This window comes from Alternaria dauci, chromosome 8, assembly GCF_042100115.1.
Source record: "Alternaria dauci strain A2016 chromosome 8, whole genome shotgun sequence".
In the NCBI taxonomy this organism is placed as follows: domain Eukaryota; kingdom Fungi; phylum Ascomycota; class Dothideomycetes; order Pleosporales; family Pleosporaceae; genus Alternaria; species Alternaria dauci.
This window is the reverse complement of record NC_091279.1, coordinates 1,393,141-1,412,228: the sequence shown is the minus strand read 5'-3', so window position 1 is coordinate 1,412,228 and position 19,088 is coordinate 1,393,141. Positions and strand designations below refer to the sequence as shown.

Sequence of the window (19,088 nt, the reverse complement as noted above, 5' to 3'; positions counted from 1 at the left end):
GCGTTATAAGTTCCTGTCAAGGCAAAATGTTGTGGTGGGCACACTCGCATGACGTTCCAGGACATGTCGATGGGTGACGGTACAGGACAGGTCATGATAGATAAGCCGCAACTCTTCGCCATCACGCGAGCATGGCGGCGACCTTGGGACGCATCGACGGGGTCGTTCCGTACCGTTCCTATTCGTTCCGAGGTCGGAAGCAACTATGGCAAGCTTGCCCAAGACAGCACGCCCACCAACTTTGGTACCTCAATAGCAACTCTGCCGACAAACAAAGGAACGTGGTGACGGTGAGTCGCTGCAGACAATGAGTACCACGGCCAAGGTTCCACTCGTTGTCCGCAAGTTCGGAAGCGGTGACTTAGGCTCTTTCCGAGGGGGCGGACTAAGTGATCCTTGCTTCGGCGAGAGCATTCGATCATGCAGCGCCTCAGCCGGCCGACTCCCTTAAGTACAAACTCTCACACCCTCCCGCCTCTCTCTCACTCCTCACACATCGCCAAGACGCTCCCTGCACCCCATATTCTCTCATTTTACTTGTGGATATCTACTCGCCCGACTACCCCCGCCTACGCTGTACTGTTCCTGCAACACCACAAACACTACACACTTCAGCGAGAGCCCCAGACCGACAAAGCAACATGGCGGAAATGGCGCAGCGGATACTCATGAATGAGTTCAAGCAGCTGAGCAAGGAGAAGTGGACCAACATCGAAGTGAGTCGCGGTGACATTCCGTCAAGCGTCGGAGTCAGAGTGGCGACGCAGGAGCACCGAGCTAACCACGTCACAGCTCATCAACGAGAATGTCTTCGAGTGGAGCGTCGCCCTCATTGTTATGAATGAGGAGTCCATGTACTACGGCGGCTACTTCAAGGCCAAGATGACTTTCCCGCGCAACTATCCGCATAGCCCGCCAGGTACGTCACTGCCAATACGATGTTCCAAGGAAGGAAAGAGTTGCGAAGCGCAGGGGAGGAACTAACGGTCGGCCAGATTTCAAATTCATTCGCCCGCTTTACCACCCGAACATTTACCCCGACGGGCGACTATGTATCTCCATCCTCCACGCTCCCGGTGATGACGAGATGTCTGGCGAGACCGCCGCCGAGCGTTGGTCGCCTGTCCAGCGCGTCGAGACGGTTCTGATATCTATTCTCTCCCTACTGGACGATGCTGAGGTTTCGTCCCCCGCCAACGTCGACGCTGGAGTAATGCTGCGCAACAAGCCTGCGGAGTACAAGGAGATGGTGAAGAAGGATCTCGAGCTGTCAAAGGCGGATATTCCCAAAGACTTTGTCATGCCAACCCAAGAAACAGCGTGGAAGCAGGAGAAGGACGAGGGCCAATTCGACATGAGCTGGGAAGACAGCGATGCCGAGAGCTTGGACTTTGGTGGCAGTGAAAGCGACCTGGACGAGGACCAAGAAATGGACTCTGACTTCGAGGCTGATGACGACGACGCGGAAGAAGAGGACGCAGACACCCCCATGAAGCGCTAGACGTTGCCCATGGATTGCAAATCCGAGCCCCTCATCATGCGCGCATCTCTGACCCGCATGGGAGGGTCATTAAGGGGCGGGGCACTCTTACCCGAGGAATCGGGTTCCGCCTCTGCCGCTATCGTGTCTCCATCGGCATCTTCTGGCCCAATCTCTCATGCCAGATACACGACATGGTGGACATGTGCGCATTAGTGCATCCGCATCAGCCTCACACCACCTTCCCCATCTTTTGATTCCTCACACTTCTTCCACATCTTCATTGTAAGCGCGGCGTTCGGTTGTGGTACGGGACTGATGGTGTTATACTTGCGACGGGTTTTTTTTGGCCCAGGGCTTCGTCACTATTACAATGGCATTTGCATTGCATGGGAAAGGAGTTTTCGGGTCATTTTTTTATCATACGGGGCATGGCTACTTTGGGTTTGCGGCTTGCGGCGCAGGGGCTGCTTTTGAACGGACGTAGACTATGAAATGCATGAATTATACTGTTAGGCCTGCAAGGACGTCGTGTCAAGACTCATGGTATTCATGTGCCATGCGGCATTCCTCTATAAACCAACTTCAAGCTCCCACTCAAGTTACTCCCGCCTCCACCTCACCTTCCTCTAGGTTCCAGAGCACCACGTCCTTTACGTCGACCTTGATGTGGAGTGTAAATCCACCGACGTGCTTACAAAACCCCCCTGGATCAATTCCTGGGCCTGTTTTCCCTACTTTGCAGCCTTTCTTCTAAGATACAGGGCCTAGAGGCGGGACTACTGGGTTCTTGTGGTGGCGTCTAGATCGAGATAGACCGACAGATAGTATAGCTTTACTAGCGTGCAGCAAGGACATGGCATAGTTATGTCTGTGAGTGTGCTACCACGCCATGCCAATGGCTTTTCTCACCCTCTGCATGGTGCTTTCGGCGATTTTCTCTGCTTTTTGCGCGCCCTCTTCCACACACTGCACCAATTCCTTCTGATCTCCGTTCATCAAGTCTTGATATCGTTGCCTTGTATCGCTGATGCCCCTGTCAACGGTTTCAGCGACCTTTTCTTTCAGCGCCCGCATACTCAAATCCTTCAGATCGTTTGCCAGGTCTTCCGGTGATGCAGCAAGAGAGTGATCAAAATGATACAGGAGATCTACCAGATTTGACACTCCGGGTCTGCTTTCACGGTCATAGCTGACTCCTTCAATCGAGTCTGTCAATGCTGTCTTCAGCTTTGCGTATATCTGCTCTTTTGAGTCTGTTATCATGATGCGACTCTTTGGCTTCGGGTCGCTCTTGCTCATCTTTTTTGTTGGTTCGGTCAAACTCATGACTCGTTTGGCAGGGCTTAGAAGTGTTTGTGGAACAGCCAACAGAGGTTGTGACTCGGAGTAAACATGGTTGAAACCAGTGGCTATCTCCCGCGTGAACTCTAGGTGCTGGGCTTGGTCTTCGCCGACTGGAACGTGGGTGGTGTTGTAGAGGAGGATGTCCGCGGCTTGGAGGACGGGGTAGGAGAAGAGACCGAGTTTGAGGGCGTCTTTGTTGTTTGAGGGGTCAAGCGGAGAGGCATTAGCTGGGAGGGAGAGTTTACTCTGAAGACGACATTAACATTACGCCTCTCCAAGCCTATCTTCTGCTGTCGCCTACCTTCCATTGGGTCATCCGTCCCAGGTAACCCATGCTTGCACCACAGCTGAGAATCCACATCAGCTCCGCATGCTGCTTCACACTGCTTTGCGCAAAGATGATGCATCGCTTTGGATCTAATCCCACTGCCAGCAGACTAGCCAGCATCTCTTTGCGCCATGTTGCCAATGCACTCGGATCCTGTTTTACTGTGATAGCGTGCAGATCGACTATCGAGAACAGAAGCGTGGTGTCTGGAGAGGCTTCATTTTGCAGCCTCACCCACTGTCGCAGTGCGCCGAGGTAGTTTCCTAGATGTGGTATTCCGGTGGGCTGGATCCCGGAGAATATCACCTTCCTCTGTCCCTCACTGGCGTCTTGTCGTCGTGGGTGAGTGATTGAGTACTTGCGCAGGCAATTCGAGCATATACGGAAAGGCGAGGGCGCTGCACGCTGCAGCGGTCGAAGTGAATTCATTGAAGTCGGACAGTTGGATCAAAAAATCGGAGCCGTTGTTGCTCAGCCACCAGAAAGCGCGGCCGGGGTCTTGTAGCGTCGTCATTGTGGCACTGCCGCCCGCCAACGACGACTCGACTGCGCCCAACCACCAACTCCGTCTCCATTGATTCCCGCGGCTCTCCCCACAACACCACGACTTACCACTCACGATCCTGTTTTGTATACACCCACTATACATCCCTCTCCCCACCGAACTAGAGCGACCACACCGCAATCATGTCTTGGACCGGTAAGGAGCCCCTCGTCAGCCATCTAGGAAGCCGCCGGCTTACAAGACGCAGGGTTCAAGAAAGGCGTCAACCGTGCAACGACGCAAGTTCTTATGAAGACTGGCCAGGTCGAGCGCACAAATGACCGCGACTTCGAAACTGAGCAGCGGTACGCTTCCTCACCCAGAACCCCCCTTCTCCTCGTCAGGAAGAAAACATCCCGCTCGAGCAGCACTAACGACATGCCAGCCGCTACCGCACCATGGAGACGGCCGCGAACAAGCTCCAGAAGGAAGCAAAGGGCTATTTGGACTCTCTGCGCGCCATGACCGCCTCGCAAATGCGCATTGCCGAAACCATCGACGCCTTCTATGGCGACGCAGGAACAAAAGATGGCGTGTCGCGCTCGTACAAACAAGCCGTCACCGATCTAGACGCCGAGACGATCAAAGCCCTCGACGGCCCTTACCGAACCACCGTCCTAGACCCCATTCAGCGATTCTGCTCCTACTTCCCCGATATCAACGCCTGTATCACAAAGCGCGAACACAAGCAAATGGACTACGACCGCATGCGTGCACAGGTCCGGAAGCTCACCGACAAGCCCGACAAGGACGTTACCAAGCTACCGCGCGCCGAAAAGGACGAACAACTGGCCAAGGCCGCCTACGACCAACTCAACGACACCCTCACCACCGAACTTCCCCAACTTATTGATCTGCGAGTGCCCTACCTAGACCCCAGTTTCGAGGCGCTGGTCAAGATTCAGCTGAGATTCTGTGCTGAAGCATACTCGAGGATGGCGCAGGTACAGCAATATTTGGATGCAAACACAAGAGATCAGTATGCACAGGGTGAGCTGGACGCACGGGTGGAAGAGGTGCTGCAAGAGATCAGAGACTTGAGCATTGCGGGCACCGTCTAAGGGGTTGACGGAAGTGATATGTTTTTCATGTATCGTACGTGGTAATCCTCTGCGGCGCCAGAGTCATTGGTTTTGCGGCATTGATTTAGTTGTGTAAAAGCAAGCAAGGGAAATTTAATCATGACTTCACCTGTTCTCAATGACTGACGTCCAGGGGTTCATGATTTCACCATGTTTGATCGAATCTCACTTGCGTCGATCTGTACCGACTCTCACAACAAGCTGGTTGTAAGCCACATAGAGTTCAAGCCTGTGAACCGGGCACATTACGCCGAGCTGACAATCTTAAACTTGGATGATGCAATGGCCAAACGATCAGCCAAGTTGCATAAACTAAATTTAGTTCTTTTACCTGTTCCTTGGGTACTCGAGATCCTCTCAATGTAAAGCCTGACTTGATTCAAGGGTTCGAAGTTTTGTTGAGTAGTTATCGCAACACCCATTCAGCCTTGCGAACACACTATGAGGAAGAAGACAAATCCATCCACATAACATCAAGGAACCTCTAATGAGAGATGGCGCAGGCCCTAGGCAATTTTGGGAAGTAAACAAGTGAGACGATAGCTTGATCAGAATCTAAACCTAATCTTGCAAGAAGCAAATATAGGGGGCTTGCCCCCTGTTATAGTGAGGTTTACAGGCACGGGTGTAATAGCAGAGCGGCATTAGACTAATTTGGCGAAGAGGGGCTTGGTAACCTTTACAACACTGCTACGTAGCTTGTGCTGAACTGGAACTGTTGAAGCGGATTTTGTTTCTTTGGACACTGCGCCCAATCATAGAAATTTCGGAACTATTGCGGCTGTTGTTGTTTTATTCTGCTAATGTTCGCATCAAAGTAACGATGCAGCGTTACAAATAGAGATATTTCCGAGGTAAAGCACAAAAACCTCTAGTTGTTTGTTTCTGCAATGCGTCCAGATATAGAACGACGATCTTAGGTCTGAGGTTTTGTACGATGTCCTTCTCGTCTCTCCATCCGTGACATGTGAAATGCTTCCCATCATCCATTAGTCTTGCTGGAGAAGTTAGCAGCCATCCGTCCCAATTCATATATTGTGCACGCCTATATCTTCAATGGTGTAGGGGGTATGAATTTGTGATTGATGCTTGTGAGAGGACAAGCCAGACTCGGATACATGATATTGCTCGCAAGCGAGTCGCAGAAACCACTGCCAAGGACCGCAGTATGTTACCCAAGCCGCTTCCTTATGAGCAAGTAATCATGAAACGTAAGGATACCTGCCTCTTCTTTCGTACATCAACACTGTCATGAACATGATCCGTTACTCGTAAGCCTTCGTCCATGCAGCGTTTCCAAGCCGCAACAGCCGCACGCTTTGAAAAGCCCGGTTCTTCCGTCTCCGGCACAGCAGAGGGCGTATTCCGGACTTCTTTCTTGTTATGATATTGTCGTGCGGCTGCCAAAGATGTGTTAAGCTCGCAACTGCTCTACGAGGCATGAGGCTTGCCAGCAGAGTCGACCTTGGCGCGAAGGTCGGCGGCGGTGGAGCCTGATGCGGAGAAGTAGCGAGAGAAGACGGGCTGGATGAAAGAGCGGAAGACAATCTGAGCACCACTGCAGATTGTTAGTCTGAATCATGCGCGCGGAAAGGGATACTTACGAAGTCTGGGGGAGAGACATCCAGAGGATGAGGACAAACTTGAAGGTGTAGTAGAAGGCTGGAAAGGTCAGTGGTAAACCATGTACGCTAATCCTGGCGGACTTACGGAACCAGTAGACGGCGCTTACGGCGCTCTCGAAAACGGTCAGGAACGCAAAGGTCACCCAGTACTGTGATGCCGCGTCAGTCTTGTCGTGGAGTTTGAAATGGCCACAGTATGGCCAGATGTCTTGCCAGCGATAAGAAAGTGGGGTGCACATACGGTCAACCACTGAGTGTCATCAACCTTGCTCGCGCTGAACAGAGCCTCGAGCGAATAGTAACCGGGAATGATGAATCCAGCGACATTGACGAGGAATTCGCCGGCAATGTTGAAGAAGATGAGGAAGAAGTAAAGGCCAGCGAGACCGAGGATCATGTAGACCTTGGGGACCGACGTTTGCTTCTCAAAGTTGTTGAGTGCGGGGTACTTGGACAGCTGGAACACAGCATAGTCAGTATACGTGGATTCGCACGAAAACTACTCTCATGGCGATTTCTCATCAAAAACACCTATACAGGCCGTATTTTGACAATTGTGCCATGTGCGGAAGCGAGGGCGCCTACCTCCTTGTCGAGCTGCGACAGCTGGGCCTGGGCTCTATCCTGGACAGACATGTTGAGGGCTGGTTTGGGGGTTGAGTGTGGTGGGATGCAAAGGGTTGGGATGCAATGGACTGTGGGTGAAGAAGCAGAGGGGCTGCAATGTGTTCAGTAGGATGGGAGGAGCAGGAACGTGGAGCCTGGAGATTGTGGGATGGAGGAAGTGGGCTCGTCATCGCTAAATACGTCACCGCCTTTCACGAGCCAGCCAGCCAGAGCGCTGCAGTTGGACCGCGATGCGACGGAAACGCGTGCGTCCATCCTGTGTTGCGACGAGGCCAGCTGCGAGACGGCGACGCGATTGCATTCACTCATCTCTTTTTCCCTTACATTGGCAATTAGAGAGTAGTGCGATTGCACGGGCGTTATGACGATAGTCATGTGACTGTCCTGGCCCGAGCGCGCCGGCCAGTCTCCGTTGCTGCAGGTGCGATCGAGTTCAGACGAAAGCGTAAACATCCAAACCCCATCCCATAACAAACCCGCTCGAGGGCGCCCGACGACGCCGACGACAGCTGTTGGAGCCGGACATTCTTCCTCGCAGCATCCTACCACGTTGATGACATCTTAGCCGCCAGAGCAACGTGTTGAGCTAGTCCCTGGCCCAAACAAACAAACCCGCCAGCCCCAAAAACACGCTGAGATTGGACCGACGCGCGAGTAGCTTCGTCGATATACTCCTTACACCTTGGTATCCTTAGAGTCCTCATCGCTTGTCCTGCACACTCTCCCGCCTGTGTTGTCGCCATCTCCGCGCCGTTGCCATCGCATTGTTTTGGTGTAAACAGACGGAAAATCTGCCAGCCGGCATCCGCACCATGACCGACATCCGCCGATCACGATCAAATACGTCCATGTCTACCAGGAGTAATCGCCCTCCTTCTCGCGCGTCGACGACGAGCATACATTCGTTCGAGCAATTCCAGCAGCCGCAACAGCCGCGACCCAACCAATTCCCCCAACAACCACAATACCATGCTCCCTTCACGACCAGTGAAGCGCTGCAGCCTGCATTGCTCCAGGCTGCACAACAAGTCAGCGCGCAGGACCAGCTTATCAACATGAGTCTGGAAAGTGTCCAGCAGTACCTTGGTTACCCAGCCGACCCGACCGCGAGCCACCCCCAACCCAGTGGCCAGCCCGCACAGCCAGACCACCACGCCTACCAGAACTCGCTCTCTCAACATTCACAGCATTCACAGCAACACAGCTTCATGGCGCCGCCAATGGACACCGAAGACAAGAAGAAGAGGCCGTCAACCTCGGGCGCCGCGACCAATGACAAGGAATTGCGCCAGCTGTTGAACCAGAATGAAGGCCGTAATCTAAAGGAGGTCGCAGCTGAGGTTATCCAGAACGACAGGACGTCCAAGGCAGAGAAGTCGAAACAGCTGTTCGCCATGCTATGGTAGGTATTACGCGTTCCATCTCGAAAGCGTGCTAACGCTTCCCAGGTTACAGTCCGTCTGTCGTGTTGCCAAGACATCAGTCCCGCGCAACCGCGTCTACTCCAAGTACGCAGAGCGCTGCGGTACCGACCGCGTCATCCCTCTGAACCCGGCATCTTTTGGCAAGCTCGTTCGCGTTATTTTCCCTGGTATCCAGACTAGGCGCCTCGGTGTTCGGGGAGAGTCCAAGTACCACTACGTCGATCTCGAGCTCATCAACGACAACGATAATGCTGAAGAGGCACGTCGAGGCAGCAACGGTCCTGCTGCGCACCATTCCTTGAAGCGTCAGGCTTCAGGGACGCCAAGACTCAACATGGAGTATGTGCCGTTCACCATGACGTGTCGGTGTATATGCTAATAACATCCAGTGCTATTCCGCGACTACCTGCAGACAGCGCACAGTTTCCCCCGCGAGAAGCACGCGTGGAGTCGCAGACTAGCTACTACACCCCGGCCTCCTCACGCGGCGTTCTGTTCACCGACATTTACTCGTCTCAGTTCCACCCTTCGCATACACGTACCAAAACTTCGTACGAGCACGAGCTCAGGTTTCCAACGGCAGATATCCTCGAGGCCCCTGATGCATTCGTGGTAGAGCTGCCGGATATCAAACCGTACCTACCAGCACGTACCGATCCCGATTCTGCTGACAACCTTGTCGCCATGTACCGATCGCATGTCGTCTCGTTGGTGGACTCAGTGCGGTACTGCAAAGAGAAGCAGTTCTTCCGCCTCTTTGGCACTTTTCACGGGACATTGACTGTACCGGTGCAGAAGCTATTTGCTTCGCCCGAACTGGCGCCATGGATCAAGGAGTGCGACTGGATGATGTACCAGAAGATGATTCGCAATGTCTCTCAGCTGACTCTCCAAGTGGCGCCGCCGCCAGTCCTGAAATTCCTCGACAACGTTGCAAAGACGTTGCACGCACACATTACTGCCAAGTTCGCGTCCCTCCCCGTACATGTACTCGAAGCGAAACTGGAACCCGCTACATTGTTCGCCCACCTCCTCCGACAGATGCTTCGCGTCAACTCCGCTGCGCACGCGGCAGCCGTCATGCTCACTGCAGAGAGCCACCGCACTCAGATGTTTGCCGACTGGCTCCAGCACGTTAACATCAAGCGCATCATTGCGAACGAGTTACCTGCCTCTTGTGCACACGAGGAAGTGTACAACATCCTAACCACCGAGATCCGATCAATGTTGGGTCCCCTCCCACAGGAGATCCAACTGCCTTCCGGTTCGATACATCGCGCAGCGTACCCTGATCCACCCGCCGATCCATCGGAATCAGTCATTGATCGCATCGCCGCATTCTTAACACGTCTACCGTCCCGCTTTCCTGGTGCACATGCCCGTACAATAATGCACTGCATTAGTGCACTTGGTTCGGCTGCTATACGGGAAATCACTGTCGAGAATGGCATCAGTTTTCAAGGCTGGTGGCTTACCAAGGTCTTCGTGGACGAAATGGCACAATGGCTAGCATCGATAGGTGGTTTCCTCGGCCATGCACCGCCAGACTGGAACTCCTCCAACTACTCGCCTGTAATGGGAGATTCGCTCAACGCCACCATGACCAACGGCGGCAGCGGAAGCAACAATGAAAGCCGGTATAGCAGCTTAGAAGCCGACTTTGGACCAGATCAGTCTTTCATCTCCAACGCTAGCCATGTCACCATTCAGGATACCGGGTCCAACCAGGAAGGTGAGTTTCTCCACCCACAACATGGCCTCCCATGGTAGTTGTTGACTAACGCAAGACCATCAGTCAATGCTGGACGATTTGCTCAACAGTCATCACAATACAACATGAGCTTTCAATACGAGTACGACATGAATCCTTCACAACAAGAGCCGAACCACGACGATAGTGGCATAGGTCTTGGCCTCGGTGTACAAGAAGACGGCATTGACGCCAAATTTGCGTCACATCTATCTTCAGCACTCTCACAGAGCGTCAGCTAGCCTGACCGCTCTTGCTTTTCGGACATCTTGATTACTTACCTATGCGTTCATGACGTCTCTGAAGTCACGACTAACGACTAACCGTGCTTGTCACGGCCTGTTAATATCTTTTCATTCTTTGTACTTTAGGGCCGAGAACGCAATCATGGATCGGCGTTGACCGGATGAGGTCGGCGTTCTTGCTTCTGCATTTCTGGGTTTGCAATACAGGCGTTATTGGATGATATACCGCCTGCAAGGCCTGGGTCGGGTGTTAAATGCAACACTCTGCAATTTTTCCACGCAGAGTTGAATTGAATATTTACTTAATGGTAGTTACAACGTCATGTTTCCGTGACCAACCAAAGGAAGGCAAAATCCCAGTGGCTTTCATTTTCACTAGGCGGGCCACACAAAAGCGTTCCGCCGAACTAATGACTAGAATGGCTATGACCCAATCCGTCTGGGGCTTCAGCGCGGTTACCAAAAACTGTTCCATAAGGCAGGCATAGTACTACGAGGCATACGCATTCGCTGACAAAAGTAAGTGCTTGCGGCATAAGCGCATCCTCGACTACAACCAAGTCTTTTTGTCGACAACTTTGATCTTGATGTTTTACTCACGGTATGCAGCTCCCTCCATTACACTAGCTGACATGAACATCCAACCTCTCTAAACGGTCAACGTCGGCACTCTACTGTTGCCGCTAGCACAACCGTCCTCAGTCGCCTGACCTCTTCGATTTGCGACAAAGCGTCAGAACTTCGACATGCATCCTTTGTCGATCGCGACCGGTCATCGCACGACGAAGGATCACACGGTACAGTCTCACCGCTCGTTCATTGGGCTTTGAGAGTCGCGATTACCTTGGCATGAAGTGCCTACCTACTTGGCGTTGTGGCGATATCTTGGAATTGGTGGAAGATCATTACAATCACGCTGGCAATATGGTCGTTTGCAAATGTAATGAAGAAATACTATTCGACAATACGATATATGAACATTGGGTTAAAGGTAAAGTATCGTAACAAGAAGAATCCTGCTAATCGCCGCGGTCGACTAAGCACTAGAAAACGGAAAATGCAGACTGACCTCTTCATGCGCGGAACGGCAAGCATGGGAAGACATCGTCAAACTCTTACTTCCTTCCCCGTGACCTCCTTCTTCTGCCAAAGTACGTTTTGCATACGTCTTGGTTTGCACTATTGTCCAGTCCTGCTGCGGAGGTCGGAATCCATTTCTTGTAGACCAGGTAACTGTAATCCCATCGTGGATCGTTGAGCTGTGTCCTCCACGTCCAGAAGATCCAGCCGTTGGTTTTCTCGTAGAGTCTTTGCTGGGCGATAAACCACTGCTTGTAGAACGGAGCATTCTTCTCATTCTTCCAGTCAAACTCAGTGGTGTACTCGTTGGCAACAGTAAGACTCCACTCTTGCACGATCTTTGGGTTGTCACCGTCGGCCTGGCGGTTGTCCGTGTAACACGTGTAGTGCATGTAGTCGCCTTGTGTGGCGCTGGGGTTGTTGGAGGTTACAGCTCCGCCGACGTAGTTGTGATCATCAAAGATTACCTTCGAGTCCGAGGGGAGATGGGACTTGGGGTTGCCCGCACCCCACAGGGAGTCCATAAACTGGACGTGGAGGCGCTGGTTGTCAGAGACACCCAAAGTGTTCTCAGCATTGCGGACAGCCGCAAGAGCTTGCGGGTAGTATTTTTGGGTCAAAGTATCTTTCTCGGCCTGTGGCATACCGCCTTTGTCACGCGAGGTCTGCGGTTCGTTGACGACCTCGATGATGCCGACAGTAGCTCTGTATGAAGGCGTGTTATGAATACGTTTGGTCATCCAGTCGAGCCACTTTGTCGCGCGGTCATAGTTGTATTGGGAGAAGAAGCCTGGAAGGTTTGCTTCAGGAAGACACTGCAGTATTTATGAGCATTGACTCAAAACAGATCGAGTACTCGAAGACTCACCTGTCCAGTGAACGCATCGCCCACCTTTTGCGAACCAGGCGCACCGTGTAGGTCAATCACCACAAACATACCCAGGTCCGCAGCCTTCTGAATAACGGCATCGAGGTACTTGAGATCCATCTCGGGAAAGTGCTCGCTGCTGTCTACCAGACTGTGAAGACTCCAGTATCCGATTGGAATACGAATGGTGTTCAGACCAGCATTATGTATATCTTGAATCATGCTTGGAGTGATCCAACGAGAGTAATGACTGTTGAAAGCAGTGTTTGCTTGAGACTGGCCAAGCTTGCTGACACAGTCAAATTCGGAGCAGGAACCACTACAGCCCATCTCTGACCATTCCTGGTTCATCAGCCATGGCTCTGATAGTAGCCAACCCCCGAGGTTGACTCCGCGAATCTTCCAACTCGGAAGTGAATGGGCACGTTTGCTTAAATCATTGCTGGTACGGTTGAAGGCTGGAAGTTCGCGGTCCGCAGGCATCCAGGCCTGAACACAGGCAGCGAACAGGTAGGTCAGAAGAGTTGAACTCTTCATAATGAGGAGGGGTTGACTGTGGGGTATCTAAGTATAGAAGAGAAGTTGCTTTTTTCCATATGAAACAGGAAAAGGTGCTCGGACTTGAATTGCTGGAATGAATGTCCAGTTGCTGCGCTGTTACACCGTGCAACTGGAGGACTATATAAATTTTTCACGGACCTTCGACTGGTCTTGCTAAGCGGCACGGAGACACTACATCGTGAGTCCACATGGAGCAAATTGCCAAAGGGGGGCCCTTGCTGACGAAAGAGGCGCAAGGCCGGCCATCGATCTAAGATACTTGACCGGTCTGGTGTTCGAGTTTGCGAGTCTTGATAGGATCACCAGCCCCCCGGATGGACCTCATCCTCCAAGAATCTTGTGGATATCCTGTAGGCCCCCGGAGCAGACCAGGGTAGAGCTCACGATGTCGTATGCAAGCAGGCAATGGAGTGACATCGTTCGTTTTCCTTCACGAAGATCAGCTATGGTAGTCATGAAGTTGATGCATAGTACGATGCTAGCAAGATCAGGCGACCACGAAGACAGTGCGAGGTGGAGCGACACGGCTCGCTCACTGGAGATTTATCTCGTCGCCTGACACCACCATAACTTCGTGAGTTTTGAAAAGGTTAGGAACGTGTTGAAAGATATTCTGGTACATGTGTAGTCAGCTGCCAAGTTAAGACTGTAAGAAGAAGGAGGTGTAACAAATTTCTCGGCTTGAACTCAAGTTCGAAGGGCAGTGAATGTAGAGTAGCTCTCATTCGCTACTGGTAAGCGGCGTGGAAATTGCAATAGCCTAACCGAACTGAGGCGATTTCACAGTTAGAGGCGGAAATAAGCTATTACAAGAACTGGAGGTCTGAGAGCCTCTCCTTCACCACTTCCATAGCGGCCCGTTGCGCGGATCTTTACTCGTATAGTAAGCACCCCTCGCTAGTCCAGACACCTTTTTGCTACTTTCCGTCAGAACAAAAGCTTCCGAGAAAGATGCAATAATGGCGGCTTGAAAAAGCTAATATTATGATGAAATAATGTACCAAACTCGTTACTTTCTATCAGTTTCTATATCTGGATCGTGTCGGCGATCGCCGCCATTAGCACGCTTACCATGAACATTCGTACTCGGTCACCGGCACTGTCCTTCCACGGCGGGCCGTCATGGCGTTTAGGTTTCAAAACGGTTCCGTATCGACAGTGGAGAATGTGCCAGTCTGCACGTCATGCTCATGGAAAGGCTGCCTTACTGGTGACCCAACGGCTGCTACATGGCGCCAATCGAGGATGCATGCCTCCTGCGACATTCTCAGGAAATGGCTACCCGATAGTCAAGCTTCCCTCCTCGATCTCATGCAACAGTGCTTTAGAAGAATGCTTCCCCAGATGGCTAAGATGCAGACCGTACTTCACTTTGCAGGACTAATCTTGTGCCACTTGCCTGGCATTTGCCATCATCACTCCAGGGCTTTGTTACGGTCAACACAGAGTCACGCGCTTACCGCCGTAACCTCGGGGGAAGTTATCCTGGTCGTCATCGTCGCTGGTGTCAAGCGCGGTTTGGAGGTCTCGTGTTCGCCTGCCGTAGGTCTAGAGATCTGAAGCATTGACCTCGGCAAATATGCTCAGTACTTTAGCACCACCATGCCGCGGTGTTGTCTTAACCAGATGGAGTGTAGTTGTATGGAAAGTCACGGATGGTCCCTGCAGGCGGGCGCTTAGGTGGACTGTCTGGGGAAAGCTAGACTAATGGGGCAGGTAAGGTGTACCTGCACCTTGTGACGTCATTTATTTTGGCAGTACCGGGCGGATCTTTGTCGGTCAAGCCCAATTTCGATGTCTTCCGCAATGTGTTCCGAAAACATCCAGCGACCCGGTCTGAGGACAAACAAGTTGATCAAGAGGGAAACTAGGAAGACTTTTGATTCCTAGATATTGTCTCATTGGCCTGTCGCAGATCCTTCACAGCAATGAGATTCTGCGCCCTCGACAAATATTTTGAAAGGAGTAGCCACTTTTCTTCTTCTTCTTCTTCTTTTTTTTTCAATAGTCCATTAATAATCCACAATGTCCACCGTGATCGAGTGGCGTAATTGAGGCTGTATGCTGCCCTCCAAGGCTCTCATTTGTCACTCTTATTCGGCTGGTCTCTGCTGCAAATGCTGATAACCTTATTTTGGTTTGAGTCCAGCGCGAAGCGCTTGTTCTCAAGAGCAGTATGAACTTGCATCTGCTGACCCCTCACTCATTTAAGCGTAACGCATCGCTTCGATGATAGATTATCAACCTGAAGCTCGGTAAATCGCCCCAGAGCCGCTGTTGGCAGATGTTCAGCGCTGCAGTTGGATATCCGTAAGAAGAGGAGTGGTATTGTACAGGATTGGTCACCTCGCCTGACCTCCTGCAGAACCATTACGCGTTTGCTCTCGGCAAAACACAGAACAGGCGATACCTCTTTTTTGCGATGCCGACATCACGAGTAGTCTTGCGTCCCTGTATGACTATTACCTACTCGCCGTTCCTCAACCTCCAGGCGGAACTTGTTCTCATGATATATGAGCGCATTCCGTGTACCACTAGTCATGCCACGGCGAGACAAGATCAGTATGGGATGCTGATAATCATTTTCGTTCTCTCATACGTCGAGCGCGCGATGGTTGCAGTTCAAAGCTTGTTCGCCGAGTGGCCATATCTATAATGTACAGAAAGCCCCACGGACTCGGTATAGTCCAGCTCATTTCAGAGTACGAGTACGTCTATCTCTTTTCCAAAATTTCGGCCCATATCTACAATGCTCGAAAGAGACTTGTCCGGTAGAACATGGGACTGGCCAAGGAAGAGCGTGAAGAACTCACCACCAGATAAACAAGCAAAAAACTGGCGGGAGAAACTGGAATAGACGTAATTATGTCCTAGATGGGGACAAGTCTTCCAAAATTCATACCTGAAGTCGAATCAGCGGATCAAGATCGTTATCTAGAATGGAATGACTCCGCTCGCGATAGACTGGTGGAAAGTCTCGACTCTGCCATTGAAGATGTCTTCCAGATTTCTCCGGGTGCTCGTTTTCATGTTTGCGAGGATATGAATGTGAGTGGAGAAGGACAGAAAATACCATCACACTGGCCATTGTAGCCACTTGGCTTCACTACATGAAGAAAAGTATGTTTGAGAATTCAGCTTGGATCCTCCATGCTACGAGATTTGTAACTATGAGTAGTGACCATGGCCACGTTAGATTTACACTTTGATCCACCTCCTAAAGAGCCTCATGTCGTGGCCTTGCTGTGTTCTGAATCCGTGACAGCGGACTTGACAGGCCGAAGAATCGGACCTTCTTGTCCGACACGAGACGTCATGACCATCTACCTGCAATGTTCTGTCGGCTGGACCTACCGCATCAAGACACCGCGATAACACTCGCTATGTTTGCGGAAATAATGCGATAGAACAGGCAGCGTCCAGAGATGGTAGCTATTGCACAAGTGATGCATCGAACTGAACTGCCCAGATGGTGACGTGCGTGGAGAAGTGGGGCAGACTAACCGAAACTGGCGCGATAGTCCCGCGGCCTCTGCTTATCGCGTCGATAAAAGCGTTGGAGACCGCCAGTTGACAGTTGGAAATATTTCAATGCAACAATGACTTATCTGATTGGCGAAGAAGCAGTGGTTGAGTCGATAGCCAGACAGTTGAGATCGCGCTGCTAGGCCGTTGGGCTATTGATCTGTCACAAAAGTATAAAGACCCCGCTGGACCCTGATAGCTTCGGACAGTAAGCCTTCCCCAACCACCTCTACGACAACACATCTCTGCAATGGCGCTCGATCGACTGAAGCAAGCAGCCTCACACATAACAGGAATTGGAGAGCTTCCACACCCATTCGATCCTTTGAGTGAATCTGAGATTGAGCGCGCAGTCGCTATCATCAGAAAGGAGCACAACGATGTGTTCTTCAATGCCATCACGTTGTTGGAACCGCGCAAGGCGGATATGATGAAATGGCTGAAAGATCCCGAGCACACACCGCGGCCACATCGAGTTGCTGACGTCGTCTGCATTGGCCGCGGGAGCAAGGTGTACGACGGGCATGCAGATCTGACTGAAGGCAAAATTGTCACCTGGGCATTGACTGATAACGTGCAACCACTTGTAAGTTGAGAAGAAACTTTGATGCACTGAACTCTCCTCTGACCTGGGTTCAGATTACCATGGAAGATTTGCAGATAGTAGAGACGATTGTACGGAAAGATCCAAAGGTTATTGAGCAATGTGGCTTGCTTGGTATCCCACCGGAGGATATGCACAAAGTCTACTGTGACCCATGGACGATTGGCTACGATGAGCGCTTTGGCACCAAAGTCCGTCTTCAGCAAGCTCTCATGTACTACCGCCCACATGTCGATGACTGCCAATACACGTACCCATTGGACTTCTGCCCTATCTACAATTCCGACACGCAGGAGATCATCCACATCGATGTCCCACCAGTCCGAAGACCGCTCAACCAGGCCCCACCAAACAACTATCATGCAGCCGCCATCGAAGCTGAAGGTGGATTCAAGACCGGTTTGAAACCTATCAACATCACGCAGCCGGAGGGCGTTTCATTCAAACTAGATGGGCGATATATCAGTTGGGCGAATTGGAAGCTACACATTGGCTTCAACTACCGCGAAGGCCTAGTTCTGTCCGACATCACGTTCAACGACAAAGGTACAGTTCGCGATACCTTCTGGCGCCTGTCACTTGCGGAGATGGTGGTTCCGTACGGTAATCCAGAACATCCACATCAGCGCAAGCACGCCTTTGACCTCGGAGAATACGGTGGTGGATACATGACCAACTCGCTAAGCCTGGGCTGTGATTGCAAGGGTGCGATCCACTACATGGACGCAGCATTTGTCAACCGTGCCGGCCAGGCAACGACAATCAAGAACGCTATTTGCATTCACGAAGAGGATGCTGGTATTCTGTTCAAGCACACAGATTTCCGCGATGATAGCGTTACTGTCACTCGTGCTCGCAAACTCATCATCTCACAGATCTTCACCGCCGCGAACTACGAATACTGCGTATACTGGATCTTCCATCTCGATGGCACCATTCAATTGGAGATCAAGCTTACTGGTATTCTGAACACATACGCCATGCTGCCTGGCGAGGATCTGAAAGGCTGGGGAACGGAGGTGTATCCTGGCGTGAATGCGCACAACCACCAACATTTGTTCTGTATGCGCATAGACCCAAACGTGGATGGCCCAGAAAATACCGTTTTCATGGTTGACGCAGTACGTGGCGAAGGCGAAGTCGGCAGCGCGGAGAACAAGTACGGCAACGCTTTCTACGCGAAGAAGACAAAGCTCAGCACGCCTGAGCAGGCGGCAACCGATTATAATGGCGCCACGAGCAGAACATGGGAGATGGCTAATACCAATAAGCTGAATCCGTACAGCAAGAAGCCGGTTTCCTATAAGCTGGTGAGTAGAGAAGTGCCTGATCTACTACCAAAGCCCGGGAGTTTGGTGTGGAAGAGAGCGGGTTTCGCGAGACATGCAGTGCATGTCACCAAATGTGGGTCCTATCTGAAAATCACGTACGAAGACATAGACTGACATATTGTAGACGACGATACGCAACTCCACCCAGCAGGCCGTCATGTTCCGCAGACCTCTGGCGAGCCGTCCCAAGGCATTCCTGCCTGGATCGAGGCTAACCCCAACGAGAATCTTGACAACACCGACGTCGTCTTGTGGCACACATTCGGAATCACACATTTCCCATCACCGGAAGACTTTCCCATCATGCCTGCTGAGCCGATGACGCTGTTGCTGAGACCACGCAATTTCTTCACACGCAACCCTTGTATGGATGTTCCACCGAGCTATTGCAGCGTTCCAAGTGGTGTCAAGCAGGGCAGCACGTTGGTAGATAAGATTTCTCGCATGGCGTTTGGAGAGGAGAAGAAGCCTGATAGCGCTACACCTCCGACCTGTTGCTCGGACCAGAAGTTTGGGGCTGGTGTGTAGTCTGAACGTGTCATGTACGTGTAATTTATAGTATCCATGCAGCCTGTGATTCTGTTGAGTGTTCGTCGCGCATCTTTACGCGTACAAGGTTTATATGCGTTGCACCGGCAGACTGTCGCGGTATGCTGCCTCCTTTGCT

The 19,088-nt window shown here is 51.7% G+C and overlaps 7 protein-coding genes across 7 annotated transcripts; 4 read left to right on the top strand and 3 right to left on the bottom strand.

The window, feature by feature from the left end:
• The first annotated feature begins 263 nt into the window (after window positions 1–263).
• Window positions 264–1,980, top strand: ACET3X_008420 (uncharacterized protein). Its single transcript, XM_069454591.1, has 3 exons — window positions 264–716; window positions 793–919; window positions 996–1,980. The coding sequence occupies exons 1-3, from the start codon at window positions 642–644 to the stop codon at window positions 1,499–1,501; spliced, it is 708 nt and encodes a 235-aa protein (XP_069304022.1). The 5' UTR covers window positions 264–641; the 3' UTR covers window positions 1,502–1,980.
• A 382-nt stretch (window positions 1,981–2,362) lies between these two features.
• Window positions 2,363–3,161, bottom strand: ACET3X_008419 (uncharacterized protein; the record flags this gene model as incomplete). Its single annotated transcript, XM_069454590.1, has 2 exons — window positions 2,363–3,073; window positions 3,129–3,161. The coding sequence occupies 2 exons, from the start codon at window positions 3,159–3,161 to the stop codon at window positions 2,363–2,365; spliced, it is 744 nt and encodes a 247-aa protein (XP_069304021.1).
• A 555-nt stretch (window positions 3,162–3,716) lies between these two features.
• ACET3X_008418 (uncharacterized protein) lies at window positions 3,717–4,885 on the top strand. The gene is made up of 3 exons (XM_069454589.1): window positions 3,717–3,855; window positions 3,908–4,004; window positions 4,085–4,885. Exons 1-3 carry the CDS (start codon window positions 3,843–3,845, stop codon window positions 4,758–4,760), a joined length of 786 nt encoding a protein of 261 aa, XP_069304020.1. The 5' UTR covers window positions 3,717–3,842; the 3' UTR covers window positions 4,761–4,885.
• A 1,327-nt stretch (window positions 4,886–6,212) lies between these two features.
• Window positions 6,213–7,042, bottom strand: ACET3X_008417 (uncharacterized protein; the record flags this gene model as incomplete). Its single annotated transcript, XM_069454588.1, has 5 exons — window positions 6,213–6,339; window positions 6,386–6,443; window positions 6,492–6,555; window positions 6,648–6,863; window positions 6,992–7,042. 5 exons carry the CDS (start codon window positions 7,040–7,042, stop codon window positions 6,213–6,215), a joined length of 516 nt encoding a protein of 171 aa, XP_069304019.1.
• Window positions 7,043–7,881: 839 nt separating this feature from the next.
• On the top strand, window positions 7,882–10,449 carry ACET3X_008416 (uncharacterized protein; the record flags this gene model as incomplete). The annotated part of the gene is made up of 4 exons (XM_069454587.1): window positions 7,882–8,435; window positions 8,482–8,796; window positions 8,847–10,189; window positions 10,253–10,449. The coding sequence occupies 4 exons, from the start codon at window positions 7,882–7,884 to the stop codon at window positions 10,447–10,449; spliced, it is 2,409 nt and encodes an 802-aa protein (XP_069304018.1).
• Window positions 10,450–11,567: 1,118 nt separating this feature from the next.
• On the bottom strand, window positions 11,568–12,622 carry ACET3X_008415 (uncharacterized protein; the record flags this gene model as incomplete). The annotated part of the gene is made up of 2 exons (XM_069454586.1): window positions 11,568–12,347; window positions 12,401–12,622. 2 exons carry the CDS (start codon window positions 12,620–12,622, stop codon window positions 11,568–11,570), a joined length of 1,002 nt encoding a protein of 333 aa, XP_069304017.1.
• Window positions 12,623–16,708: 4,086 nt separating this feature from the next.
• Window positions 16,709–19,027, top strand: ACET3X_008414 (uncharacterized protein). Its single transcript, XM_069454585.1, has 3 exons — window positions 16,709–17,072; window positions 17,126–18,494; window positions 18,546–19,027. Exons 1-3 carry the CDS (start codon window positions 16,737–16,739, stop codon window positions 18,947–18,949), a joined length of 2,109 nt encoding a protein of 702 aa, XP_069304016.1. The 5' UTR covers window positions 16,709–16,736; the 3' UTR covers window positions 18,950–19,027.
• Window positions 19,028–19,088: the final 61 nt, after the last annotated feature.